Source organism: Gossypium hirsutum, chromosome D12 (assembly GCF_007990345.1).
Source record: "Gossypium hirsutum isolate 1008001.06 chromosome D12, Gossypium_hirsutum_v2.1, whole genome shotgun sequence".
NCBI classification, from domain to species: domain Eukaryota; kingdom Viridiplantae; phylum Streptophyta; class Magnoliopsida; order Malvales; family Malvaceae; genus Gossypium; species Gossypium hirsutum.
Window position 1 is genome coordinate 2499407 of NC_053448.1, and position 14035 is coordinate 2513441.

Below are 14035 nucleotides of genomic sequence, written 5' to 3' on the forward strand. Positions count from 1 at the left end.
CCGAACTGTCGCAACACACTATCCGACTTGTGCATCTCCACTATAACGTACACTGCCAATGACACATTCACGTGCCAGATGTTGGGATTGACCAAGAATTTGGACGAAGTGCATTCTTGAATTGTCAGATCAGAGTATGGTGTCCATTCAAATTATATTAAAATAATAATAATTAGTTGTATATATACTATTAATTTTAAACCAACTACGTTAATATTATATAATTCAAATTCAAAAAATACATACATCCGCTTTCAATCATTGGTCTAATAGAAGTCGTATATCCCAAAGCTCATCTGGTAGTCTCACGTAACTCAGCCTATGGTTCCACCTATTCAAATAATATGTGAACAAAATAATTTAAATTTTAAATAATTTTATTATGATAAATATATTATCTAATGAATTTTACATTGTTACGAGTGGGAATGTATGAGGGTAATCCACTTAAAGACATAAAATGATAGTTGATACCACACCCATGATTGCAATAGTAGCATGCAACCACCGATTTTAATTTTGTATGGTTTCGTCACCCGTCACATCTACTGGTACAACATCGCCAACACGACTGACCCCCAACTGAGTTCGCCCGCTTCTCTAAAATCGACGAGTTTTAGCAACCACCTTAAATGGACAAGATTTCGTAACTTATCCAGCATTAGGAGACCCCCGATGATCATAAGAATGTAAGCCCGAGCATGTTGTTCCCTTTGGACTTCACTCGAATCTACATTGAGCCCACCAAAATTTCTTCTAAACTAATTCATATCTATCCAGGATCTATAAATTGTTTCCGGGACCCTCCCCAAAAGTTGCTCACATGCGTCTCTCCAATTGGTTGTGACAATTGACCCAGTCACTAGTGGGCCATCCTCCGGTAACCCGAGCTGTAACTGCACATCCTCGAGAGTGATAGTACACTCGCTGCATGAAGATGGAACGTGTGCGTCTCGAGTCTTCACATTTCCACCAACACGCTTACAAGTGTGGGGTCCAATTTACACCCCTACCTATAACGGCCACATGCAAAAGTCTTGCATCTCTCAAGTAGGGTTCGATTAAGGGTGATGGAGGAGCGGATTGATTACGGATATACGTCTCCAAAATCCGATCTTCTGGCTATATATAAAAAAATACAAAATATTAAATTTCAATATAATAAGAAAATATTTAAATTAAATTAGATTAAATATAATAAAAAACTTCTCATCATTTGCAATTGATCGACCGGAATATGGTTGCCATTCAAACATATTAGATATTTTGCTATTACTAATTTTAGAAAACACACAATAAATTGTAATAGAAAATAATTTATGAAAATCTTAATACAATTTTAGCAAAAAAAAAAAGAGTTGAGAGAGAAATAAAATTTGAGTGAGAAGTTAAAAAGAAATCGAGAGATAGTTGAGATTGAATTAGAAAAAAAGAAGAAAAGAGTTTATATGGAAAAAGAAATATAGCCGTTTGAGGTTACCCAACCAAATCCCGTAATTTTTCAAAAAAAAAATCAACCTAATTCAATAATTATTTTTTAAAAAACAGATTTTTATGTAATTCACTCCCTGTAAGATGGGTCACAATCCAAGCCTCTTGATCTCTCTATCCATTTTCCCAGTAAGCATGAATCCAAACATCTTAAAATAGCATAAAAAGGACCAAAATGGATGCCCAAAAGTGACGGGAACGTTCCCTTCCACAAAGAAATGACTGTACCAGGCACATGAATAACCGCATACTGGCACAAACACCAAGAGCCACCACTTAAACAACAGCGTACATAAATAATAGAGCGTGCCGGCAAAGTGCCACAGTCTTGCAGCTGGTTTTGAGTACTGTTTCAGGTAAAACACCCAAAACTCATCTCTTTGATATCAACAAAAGAGTACCTAATAAAGAGCGTTGATTACTTGAAATTGTTTCTTCTTTTCTTCTTTGTCGATTATCTTCCCACGGCAGTTCCAACATATCTTGTTATTATATAGGAAGTTATGTGGGAAACGATTTGCCCATTGTAGGACTCAGTGGACTTTGTTTTTTACTTTGATGATATGGTTTCTAAAGTCGTTAGAAATAAATGGAAAAATAAACAAATATATTAGCCTGTATGTGTACTATGTTTGCGTAGGGGCAAGCCAGCTTTATACCTAAAACTGGTCTGGGAAAATAGGAATCTACCTTAGCCAACAGCACTCAATTTAGCCAAAGGCTATTTCGAAAAACATATATACATTAGCCAAAGAGAAAAGGACCGGATTTCCCTTAATTTAGGTATGAAACGTGTTCGTGTGTCATTCTGAGCAATCACCGGGCTAAATAAAGAAAAGGAAAAGGTTAGAGGGTGGTGGAGTATGATATTGGAAGAAGAGAGAAGGAAAATTAACCTCGATGGAGGCAATTTATATTCGTTTGGGTGACCTGTTGTTCAAGCCTTGAAGGGATCCTGTCCTAAATGATTCTTTTGGGGCTCTTTAGAATATATATCATCACTTAAAAATAAGGTAAAATTATGCCTGGTCCCTCAAAAAATTTTAAATTTGATTTTTTTATATAATAATTTTAATTTAAATCTCATAAATTTTCAAAAAAAAATTGCTTAAATTCCCATTACCTTTTATTAAATTTTAAATTTGATTTTCCTTTTCGAGTTTGTAACTCTATATTTTAAATTTGGTAATACTTGCAATCGACTAATGGAATTGCTTCTATCAATTGCTATATGAAATGGACTCAAAACTCGAGTTCAACTTTACGAAAACTCTAGCAAAAGGGTAAGGACTGGAGTGTTACTTGAGGAAATTTGGTTTGCTTATTGTCTTGGCTGGGCACCGCCGTAATTTTTCATTACTTGGCACATTTTCTGTTCAACTGTGGATCATCACGCATCTTTGTTTGTTATTAGGTCATCAAAACCCAATTTAATTCGAAAAAATCGAAAAAGAAAATTACATATCGAGTTATTCGATTGTTTTAGTCAACTCGGATAAGTAATTCGAATTTTAAACTCAAGTCGAGTTAAATTTTACAATTTAAATAACTTAAATAACATATTAGTGTAAATACTCTTTTGGTTCCTATCAATCTTGAAAATGAACAAATTGGTCTCTTTCAACAAAAATTTCAAAATAATTTTGAAAATTCAAAATATTTATAAAAAAATCTAAATTTCATATTTTTAAAAATTTTAAAAATTTCTAAATTTATATATAAATTTTCTAAAATAATAATTTTTGGGACCTAAATAAGTTAATTAAATATTCAAATTTATTATACTAAAGTATTTTTTTTCTTATTTTTTTTTGAAAAAGTTTTTCAATCTATATTGTTTCAAATTTATGTGCTCTAACATAGAATTAGTTATATTGTAACAATATTTTAATATGGCATGTTTAAATTTTTAATTTAACTTGAACTTCACTCGATTCGGCTCGACTTAAATTTCATTTCACTCAACTCGATTAAAAAAATCAATTCAAGTTAGTACGATAAAATAAGACTTGTCAACTTGATTAACTCGAAATTTTTCAATCAATTCAATCAAACACTCATCCCTAATTGCATTGGCCAACAAAAACCTTGTTTTAATGCATTAAAAAAAATCATAGAGCTCGCTTGTAAAATAAAAACTTTCCATTACTTATTTATTAAATAATTACCCTAATAAAAATACTAAAAAGTTGTTTATTTTTAGAAATTTAATAAAAGGAAAATATATATACTAGTAGTAAAAGATATACATATAATCACTAAAGATTAAATAAAAGTAACTATATTTTAAAAATAAAATAATATGGGATGGGTTTAAATAGGTTAGGGTTAATTATTTATAAATATAAATCAATATATTTTAAATTAAATCAAACTTTAAACAAATTTATATAGTATTGAAATGATTTAGTTTAAGTAGGGGTGAATAAAATTCGATTCGATTTAAAACAGTTTGATAAAAATTTTAAATTTTTGAATTAAATAGTTCGAGTTATTCGGATCAACTCGAATAAAAATCAAAATTTTCGATTTAACTCGAATATGAATTACACAATTCGAATTTTTCGAAAATCTGAATAAGAAAAAGCAAAACTATGTCATTTTAATAAATGTTTACATTTTCTAAGGTTAAAAAGTCAAAATCATTAAGTTAAAAGGCAAAACTACGTCATTTTGATAAATGTTTACCCATTAAGATAAAAGACAAAATAATTATATTGTTTACGTAGTTAAATAATCTTGCACTTCATCTATTAGTTAAATAATCGGTCTATGTAAACGCAACATTGAGGATAAATAATAGGATTCGTTAACTCAACTGAAAATTTTTTGACTCAATTCGGAAATATTTTAAATTGAGTTCAATTGCTAAAATAATATTCATAAATTCAATTAAGTCGAAACTTTTTTACTCATTTTGACTAGATCCAAGAGTGATTTATTACTTTATTAGATTCGGGTGATTAAAAGTATGGATAAACTCAACAAGACAAATAGACTCGAAGGTCATCTTTCAAGTGCCGATGTTACCTCAACAAGTTGGTAGGTACTCCTCGCATCATGTCCTTGGTCTTAGGCAACTGCCTTTCTATTTTAGTAAAAGAAATTAGAGCCTCAACTGGCTCTCGATCTAGCTTGATGGTTTGGTTTACTTGGTTCAGAGTAACCGTAGGCCACAGGTCATAAGTTCGAGGGCCGTGAGAGAGAGCAGAGAGAGAATGAAGCAAACAAAGAAAAACCAAATGAGGTATTCCAAAATACCTCCCTTTTTGTGATTTTCAGGTTAACACCTTTTGGCGCTCTCTTTCTCCTAACACTCGCCTTCTCCCCTTGCCCAGCACGGAGAGCAATAATCAACAGCAATGGCAATATTATCACACTCTTTACACCAATGTCAAAACTGGTAATGCAAAAAACTTTCTTTCCCGACTTTTGATTCTGTCCTCGAATCTCTTCCCGCTTGTTCGATTTCTAGGTTTTTCTCCGCCAATCTGCCTTTCCATTTGTTAACTCACTTCGAAAATTTCTTCGTAATCTCTCTTCTTCTTCTTCTTCTTCGAATTTTTGTTTCATTAATTATATATACTTCAATTTATTAAGTGGTGGTTGAATAAATAAAGAGAAGATCCAAAGACTAGTGTACGAGATGAGCAAAGGATCAAAACTTTTCTGAAAGGAAGAGTGAAAAGAGGTATTTATTCGCCAAAAAATTGAACGTATGCGAGGAGCTCGAGTTGCAAAGAATACTGGTTTTTAAAGTTTAGAACTAATTACATAATTTGTTCCTTCTTTATGTTGTGGATTAAAGGATTTTAGAGCTTGAAACTACACTTGAGCTTTCCATGATTTGGTACATGTAGATATGGATGCGTTTTAGGCTGCTGATGAAACTTTTGAGTAATCCTTCATTGAAGGTAACTGTTGGCAGCATGTCTATTATTTCCTCCACTAATTATGAAGTTTCATGGATTTACGTTTGATTTCTTGAAATTTACTCTTAGTAAATTCTATTAATTCTATAGGCATGTAAACTATGTCTGGAGTTGATGTTATTTCTACAGTTTTCAAGCGGTATACTTGCTATATGGTTTAACAGAAAAGTTAGATTCTTTGCTTCTAAACTCGAAGTTCTTGATGCTAATTTGGGGTTGTTGTCTGCTGATTTGTTAAATTGCATATGTTCCGCTATGTTAGTTTCCAGAATTATGATCATAATTTCATGGCTGCCAGTTTATATGATGACGCTTACCTTGATATTACTGAGATCTACAAAGAAAGAAGCTTTACTGGTGGAGTAAATTTGTACCATCATTTTGTTATTCTGACTGCTTCTGTGATAGGCGTTTAAGCTGATGTCTTTCTTTTATCTGCCTATTCAGATCTCTGAGTACACGAAGAGACTGGTTTGACATGTAGAATAGCAGTGCCTCCAAATTGCTTACTATTTTCTGTCTTTAGTACACAATTGCTCTTGGCAAGTTGCATCTGCAAAACCCATTATTGCATTGGGGTATGTCCATAATTTCCAATGGGAAGTAATTGCTCCCTATTGATGTTGGATGAGAATAGGGCAATCTTTTGTTGATTAGCAGTAAATTGTTGTTGAGTGCTGAATTATTATTTGTTACGTGGTTATTTATCAGATACAGATGACAACAATTACATTCTGGTAAAAAGAGCTTGAGGAAATGGATAAAATTCATGAACTTTCAAGGCACAAAACTGTGGCTATGATAATCATTAAAGTTTATTACCAATTATTTAACTAGATTAGTCGCTAGATCTTCACGTGTTCATCCTCAATACTTCTTTAGTGTTAGTTTTGTTCGACCTTCTTTGTTCTTTTTTGGTTTATCATGTCACTTCGGTTCTCCACTATCATAACATATTTATATATTTTCCCTAGGTGGAAGATTGCTGATTGATGGCCAAAAAAACAAGACTGCTGATTGTATAGCGTGTACCCAACCTCCCCCAAAACAAGCATTACGAAGAAGATTCTTCTGCCGAGTGGGAGCCTGGAGACTGCAATCCTGATGGAACAAATAAAGAACTTAGCACCTCACTATCTCAGGGAATGAGGAATCTTTTTCATCAAATCACAAGTTTTGTTGGAGAAAACCAAAAGCACTCCGGTTTCATTTTGCGGAGAGGGTTCAGTCGGAGGAATCTGGCACAGATTCGAGCCCTTTGATGCCAAGGCAAAGATACTACAAGTTGATGTGTATAATATAAGCAGAATGCATTCAGGGCTGATAATTTGCATGAACTTTGATATAATATTTCTTCTTAAGTTTAGTTTGGGGTAGAAATCTAATTTAAATAATTTTCTCTCATATGTAATATTAAAATTCTTTATTAAGTTTAGAGTAACAAGTTAAGTAATAACAATTAAATTGAAAATTAAAATATTATAATAAATGACAAATGAAGGATAGTTTTGCTTTTAAAATTTTATTTTAAAAGAAATAGAAAAAGAAGCTACCTATTAACTATTTTCTTTTCAAAAGAAAGTGTGTGTGAGTTCTATTTAATAATAGGGAGTAAATAATTCACCCAATTTTCGTCTCACTTCTCTTTTCTTGAGAAGGGAAAAGGAGTTGATGAGATAGGAATCCACGTTTCACAGCGAGTAGCCATCCAAACAAAGTGCGAACCCCGAGATAGTAATTCAAAGCAAGCGCTCACTTTGTTTCATCCAAAACCAGCTAAAATCTCTATTGATAGTTCTCTTCCACGAGGCGGCTGCACACATGGAATTAACTCACATGGTTGCAGTTTCCAAATTCTGCTATCAAAATCCCAGAATTTGGAGCAGAACCCAAGCTCTTTCATCATCTCAGCATTCAGTTTCACCACTTCCATCATCCTCTAACCGATTTGCCCCCAAAACCCATTTGAATACTCTCCAAGAAGCTGCCAAACCATATGTTAGAACAACAAGCAATGGCATCAAGGAAGCCACTGTTAATATGCCATCCATGTCTGATATATTGGCCTCCTCTAGAGCCCAGAACCTTGACGTTCAGCTCCGAACTTTAGGACCATTGTTTAGGATCACTGCTAAAAGCCTGGAGACCAACAGGGAACTTGGAAGAGCTGAGGGGCTCGTTAGGGTCTGGTTTGGAGGTAAAATTCTGCACCTGGATTCCATTAGACTCAACAGAGAGACCCTAGGCATGGAAAGATCCATTTTTGGTATTGGTTTGTTTATTGGAGCTGTAGCTATTCGATATGGATATGACTGCGGTTGCAAGACTGCCGAGTTGCTTGCCATCAACGACTCCGATCTTTACCATTCCAAGGTTATTACCTTACCCAATTCCTCTGGTTTATGTTACTGGATAAGGTTTCTTACAAGAAATTATGCTTTTCATTTGTGTTTGAAATGTGGATAATTTATGTATTTTGATGATCTTTTGAAGTTTCAGCTTGTTAGGTTCTACAAAAGGATTGGGTTCAAGGCTGTGCATGAAGTGACTGGTTCAACAATTGGGGATATGCCCCATATGCTAATGTGGGGAGGAGTTGGAACTCGAATGGATGCCAGTATAGCTGAGCTTCTTGTAAAATGGTGCAGCAGGTTCAAGTCCCAGGACTGATTATGTCGGAATTAGTTGATACTTCCATGCTTTTATCCAGCCCTGCTATGAAATTTTGGTTTGCAGTTTGGTATGTTACTCTTACCCTCTGAAGAAGTTTTACTGCCAAGCTAGGGTCTTCTTTTGTTCAGCTCAGGCCTTGATCAAGGAACTAAGGGGAGTTCTAGTCAGCAGATCGGATGGGACTAGGCAATTAAGGAAGAGTTAGAGAGTACCTTAAAGAGTTCATATCAGAAGTTTGAATGCTCAAGCTGATTACAATAATGCTTTGAAATTATTCTATACATTCCTCCTGGAAATACCCCAACTACTGTCCATTATTGTGATAATGGAGAATTGTTCTCAATTTCAGTGAATTTTGATTGAAGTAGTTTCATGAATGGACTGTATTATGTCCATTACTGTGACCATTGTTTACATGAATTGATACAGCTCACTTGAATAAGATATCAGTTAATTGATATATGAAATCGGATTTTCATGAAGCTGTAACCATTTCACGGAAGGATAGCCATGCATCTTTTTGTTGCGAATTAGAAGGAACCATATATTAGAATCTTTGCCGCTGTTGAGAGAGCTATCGTAGCATGAGATGAGAGCAAGAGCCAATCCTATTCTGGGGATCTTGTCTAGAGCTTTCATGTCGAGTTCACCAGCAATGTTTAAGTAAGAGTTTAGTGTCACCTTTAATGGTACTAAATCATTTAGAATGCATGAACTCCAGCTGCATGGGAACTTTTTAGTTTCTGAGAACCTCTTAGTGACCTAGTCTTAAGTCACCCATTTGAGCCCTGAACTTTACATATCAAGAATCAAGCATGGAACTTTCCATCAATGTTATGCCGCCGGCAAAAGGCACTTACATTATAAGCATCAGAATGGGAGCATGGATTCTTATATTTGAAACAGGGCCAATGGTGTAGTTACAGAAATGTATTCCTAACCCTTGCAGAAAGTGTAGCAACATACAGAACTATTGAAGCATTGCAACATGGGTTTAGAAGCTGAAATAAGTAACAGTCAAAACATCAAATGCAATGCTTGAAGCACTAACAGTTGCTCAAAACATTACATCATTGGTTTAGGCCAGCCGAGATGGATAAGGCCAAACTGGTCTGTTTATTCTGCCTAAACTGCAATTGCGTTTTAGCTCCACCTTCAGCTTACTCTTCTGTCGTTGTAGGAAGAGGGAAGTTCAATTTTTGGGCCGATGTTATTGTTATAGCTTCCTATGAGGCCATTGCCCTGACAAGCAGCTGAACAAAGGACATGAAATTGTCGGTGTCAGAGAAGTTGGAAACAAGCATCATGAGACCTAGATTGAAGCCTAGCAAACCTGTCTCGATGAATAATGCCTTAATGTCACGATGGGAGAGTAATCACAGATCATTTAGTTTACGCCACACTTTTTTATGTTTGAGATTATTATATTATAAATTTTATGTCTTATATTTTTATATTTTACACTAATTTTTATAATATTTTTAAGAAAAATTTCAATACTTTTTAATTTAAATATTTTTCTATATATTTTTTTCATATTTTTATATTTTCTAATATTTTCTTTATATTTTTATAATAATTGGGTGACCATCAAGGCCGAAGCCAGAAATTTTAAATAAATTTAATTATAAAATAAATTAATGTATATCAAATTAAAAAAAGATATCAATTTGTATAAATCATATGTGAATTTTTATAACAATTAAAAATATGTCAATCATTATAAAATTAAATTATGAATTGCATTATATTTTAATAATTATATGTTAACCATAATGCATTTTTCAACTAATATATGTATATATTTTTTAAACTTACAACTATAATAACAATTACAATTATAAAGAATACATTCAAATAATTATAAATTAAAATTATAAATAAATTTAAAATTAATAAAAAATAAAAATATTCATTTAAGTTAAAATTAATTTAATAAATAAATTAGTATATTTTTTTATTAAACTTCAAGAGGATAAGTCGGATTTTTTACTAAAATTAAGGAGTTCGGATACCCTTTCCCTGAAATTAATTGGTTAAAATATGCTCTACAACCCTATACTTTTTAGATTTTAAAAATGCAAGTCTACTTTTCTAACATCCTTAATTTTTTTTGTTAAATTTAAGTTTATTATAATGTCATTTTTTTTATTATAAGGCTACTACTAGATTTGTCCAAGGATCAGGTAGCTCACTCAATCTGGTAGGCCTGGCTCGATTTGGGTCAAGCTTGGACAATGATTTTGGTACCTCAGCCTGAAACGATTTTGGGTCAGGGACTCGGATTTAGTTTAAATGATAAAAAATATTTTTTAAATTTAAATTTAAAGCATATAAAATATCAATTGAAAATGTTTTATTTTTAAGTATTTTATTAATTTTTTAACAATAAAATAAACTTTTTGGGGAGTTGACCCAACCCAAAAATGGGCATAGGCATGAGTTTTTTTTTAGAACCGAGCTTCAATTCGGCCCGACTCGGCTATGGATAGCTCTAGCTACTATTAAGTGAGTTTTTTTTTAATTTCAAAATTTAACACCAACGAATTTAACAAAAGAGTTTTAACTGTGATAACAATTCAACTTAAATTTTGAAATTTAAAAGGAGAAAAACTAAATTTCTAAAATAAAAGTAAAGTGACTAAATTTTAAATATATAAAGAGTATAGGGACTCAGAATAAATTTGAACCAAATTAAATGCGAAAGATGCATGGTTTTTTTTATTGGATAAATGAAGAAGCCCACAAAAATTTTATTTCGACTAAATAAAACAAGCCCATGATTCATTCATGTCTAGAACGAGTAATCGAATGGTGATGATGAAATGATGAAATTGAAGTTGTAGGATTAAAAAGAAGGCAGGTTTCCACGGGAACATAACCCTATCCATCCTCTTCTACTGGCAGCAAAGCAAAGCAGCCCTAGAAATTACACTATTCCAAAACACTGCAATGTCTCGTCGAGAGGGTCGAGATTCCGACTCTAGACGACACCGTTCTGGGTTCGACCGTGAACCCAGGTACTCTCTTTCGTTTCCCAATCCTTGATTTCGAACCCAAATGATGCCTTCAATTCTAACATTACCCCCATGTATTTCAAATGGGTTTTCAATCTTGTTTAATTTTGTCTAAAGATTTAATTTTGTTTATGTTGTTTAGCCCTAAGAGGTCTAGGAGAGACGGGAAACCTCAGACTGAAAGGCAGGTCTCCAGCGCTGACGTCGGAGACAGGCCCGACCAGGAGGAGAAACAGCGCCGTCGGTTGCAAGATGCTGTACCCCTTGAGGCGGCTCCGACACCTCCTGATTCTTCTAAGATTGAAACTGTGATTGTTGGTAAGGATTCCGATAGGAAAAACAATGGACAACATGAAGGAACCAAGCATTCTTCTGATCCAACTGAAGTGCCCCGCTCCCGATCCTATTTTCAGGTTTTTTTTTTATCATTATGATATCATTTCACCTTCATGGATTCGTTTTATTGCTTGGTGTATGTTTTTCATATGATTTTCGAGTTAAGTCTAAATTCCCCGGTTGATTGCCTGCTGTGTGGCAACCATCTGAATAACAATTGTTTTGTGTAGGAAGAGTGTGAACAATGATGATGATTTGTCATCGTCTGCTCTCCAAGAAACCAGTAGTATAACTTTCAGTCCCATGCTCTTGTAGTGTACGTGTTGAATGGTATTGGTCACTTTTGTAGTTTTGGGTTTACTTCTCCCAATAAAATGTTAATGGAACATTATAAAAGAAAATTACTGTCATTGTATGTGGATTGGAATCATACATATTTAGGGTCTCATGAAGTGCTACCCTTGCACTGATTTATTGAGGTCCAGAAATGGTTTAAGTAGGAATGATATTCTTGCATAACCTCCTACGGAAAACCAATGGGGATTTGAGTTTCATAGGATTGTGAGCCAGTGGAAATTTGCTTGTATGGAGCATGAATATGACTTGGAACCAAACAACCTGGTTCTCTTGAGTTCAATAGTTTGGTTATTATTCAGAGTGCATAAATCTTTTTTTTTTCTGGGCTAATGTAGCAGAATTCTTGTTCAGCCCCACTTTGTATGGTCTGTGTATATAACAATCTTAGGCTTGCCTGTGCATATGTCTTATAACAGCACGATGAACGTGGTATTGCCGCACAAGCTGGTCGAAGTTATGGTCGGAGAGTGGCTTCTGGTTAGTTCTTTTTTTTCCTTCTTTGGTCTTTGTTTCCCACACCTTACTTCACTTTATGCGATCATGTTACCATGTCGTGTCAGCCTTCACATTCAGGTTATAGATGTAACTTGTCAAAAAGAGTTGTCCTGAGATTGTGTTTACATTGGCAAACCGGTTTCTGGGGAAGCTTAAACAGCATTCTCTTCTTATCAAGAAAAAGGGGGAAAAAAAAACAGTGTTCTCTTGAAAATTATTAGTCAAATATTTCTTTTTCTTTCCAGAGCGTGGAGAGCGTGGATGGTGGAGGGATGCAAAGGATCATCATAGTGAAAGGGAAACTAGAACATATGACACGAGGCAAAGAGACGAGAAACCACAAGCCAGAGGTGATAGCAAAGATGATTGGCGCCATGATAGATTCTTTGAAATGGAGGCTGATCCACCGGCACAGCCACCACCCTCCAGGAAACGACCTGCATTTAGTGAGAAGAAGATCCCTGCAGCAGCTCAAAGTGCTGACCTCACAACAAAGGAATCGGAGAAGTCGAGCCATTCTAGCCACCATGTATTAGGAAGTGAAAGAAGAGTGGACAGGGACCGCCACCCCCGGCATTTGGACAGACCGGATAGACTCACTGCTGGAGATCAGGCTCCGAGCAGAAGAGAAGCACCCAGAGGTGGATTTTTATCGCATGAAAGGCATGGAGGTGGTGGTGGTAGCAATTTCAGGGGAAGAGATCGATTCAGTGGGAGGCAGGGGTATCGCTCAGGTGGCCCTCGTGTTGAGAAGTGGAAGCATGATTTGTATGATGAGGCGAACAAGAGTCCTCCCAGAAAGAATGAAGAGGATCAGATCGCAAAGGTGGAATCACTCTTGGCATCATAGAGCTTAAGTTATACTATTAAGTGGCCCTTTAATTTAATCATCAAATGGCAAGTCTGGAGCCATTTCCCGTACTCCAATTTTTTGTTTCTTTTTTTAAGTTGTATCCTGGTGCAATGTTAGTTTGTTCATCTGTTTATGATTGCAACTCTTTTGGTAGTAGTGGAATGATAAAATTGAACAATATGGCGTTTCTTTTAGGCTTCTAAATGCAGATCAATAAATAAACCCCATAATTCCATAAAAAAATGGTTCTTGCAAAATCATATCATAAAATACAACAAATTTGGTTATTTAGCTTGGCTGCGATCAAGATTATCGAGTTAAAAGAAAAGGCCGGAATCAGTAGTGGGTTCGTGTCAGATGACAGCTTTAAATCGCCACGTGATTAATGATTCTTATTATTGGCAGTGCCAATATTGTTTTCATGGTTGTAGAGTTTGGTTGATGATGATTTAGGTGAGATATCATCCTGACGCATGTGGACCACTTGTATAAATATGCTAGTTTAGGTTAAATATATCATCTGATTGACTTCCCCAACCATCAATGCAACTCAAAAATCATGGCTGCTTTCCCGGGAAAGTTTTTTACTTGTTCATTTATCTCTACAAATTTTCGGCTCTTAACCCTTTCATATCCCATTTTCCGTGTTCATTTATCTCTGTTTTCTTTATTGAAGTTGTTTTCTTTCGTCTCGTCCAAATTCCTTGTCTCTTTGTCTTTTATCAAATGGCCATGGATACAACAAGAGTGACATGCATGAGGGAAGGGTTACAAATTTGGGGGAAATGCTTATGACTCTTGATTTAGAATTGGACTCTTAAGATTTCCGTAAAATGGCGTTGGTGGGAAAGGCTGGGCAATCGAGCCTAATCCTATTCACC

The 14035-nt window shown here is 34.7% G+C and overlaps 2 protein-coding genes across 3 annotated transcripts; both read left to right on the forward strand.

The window, feature by feature from the left end:
• The first annotated feature begins 7013 nt into the window (after positions 1-7013).
• On the forward strand, positions 7014-9550 carry LOC107916944 (uncharacterized). 2 transcript variants are annotated; one of them, XM_016846321.2, is made up of 2 exons: positions 7014-7796; positions 7923-9550. In XM_016846321.2, exons 1-2 carry the CDS (start codon positions 7245-7247, stop codon positions 8091-8093), a joined length of 723 nt encoding a protein of 240 aa, XP_016701810.1. In that variant the 5' UTR covers positions 7014-7244; the 3' UTR covers positions 8094-9550. The 2 variants fall into 2 exon arrangements, with proteins under 2 accessions (XP_016701810.1, XP_016701809.1); XM_016846320.2 differs by having other exon boundaries at positions 7016-7796; positions 7917-9550.
• Positions 9551-10892: 1342 nt separating this feature from the next.
• On the forward strand, positions 10893-13332 carry LOC107916537 (probable glucan 1,3-beta-glucosidase D). Its single transcript, XM_016845809.2, has 4 exons — positions 10893-11116; positions 11256-11526; positions 12223-12283; positions 12547-13332. Exons 1-4 carry the CDS (start codon positions 11049-11051, stop codon positions 13149-13151), a joined length of 1005 nt encoding a protein of 334 aa, XP_016701298.1. The 5' UTR covers positions 10893-11048; the 3' UTR covers positions 13152-13332.
• Positions 13333-14035: the final 703 nt, after the last annotated feature.

Excerpts from the sequence above, each read along its gene's own strand:
- LOC107916944 (XM_016846320.2), top strand. The coding sequence starts at position 7,245 with ATGGAATTAACTCACATGGTTGCAGTTTCCAAATTCTGCTATCAAAAT. Across the intron at positions 7,797-7,916 it reads CCGATCTTTACCATTCCAAG|TTTCAGCTTGTTAGGTTCTA; the intron begins GTTATTACCTTA and ends GATCTTTTGAAG.
- LOC107916537 (XM_016845809.2), top strand. The coding sequence starts at position 11,049 with ATGTCTCGTCGAGAGGGTCGAGATTCCGACTCTAGACGACACCGTTCT. Across the intron at positions 11,117-11,255 it reads GGGTTCGACCGTGAACCCAG|CCCTAAGAGGTCTAGGAGAG; the intron begins GTACTCTCTTTC and ends TATGTTGTTTAG. Across the intron at positions 12,284-12,546 it reads TGGTCGGAGAGTGGCTTCTG|AGCGTGGAGAGCGTGGATGG; the intron begins GTTAGTTCTTTT and ends TTTTCTTTCCAG.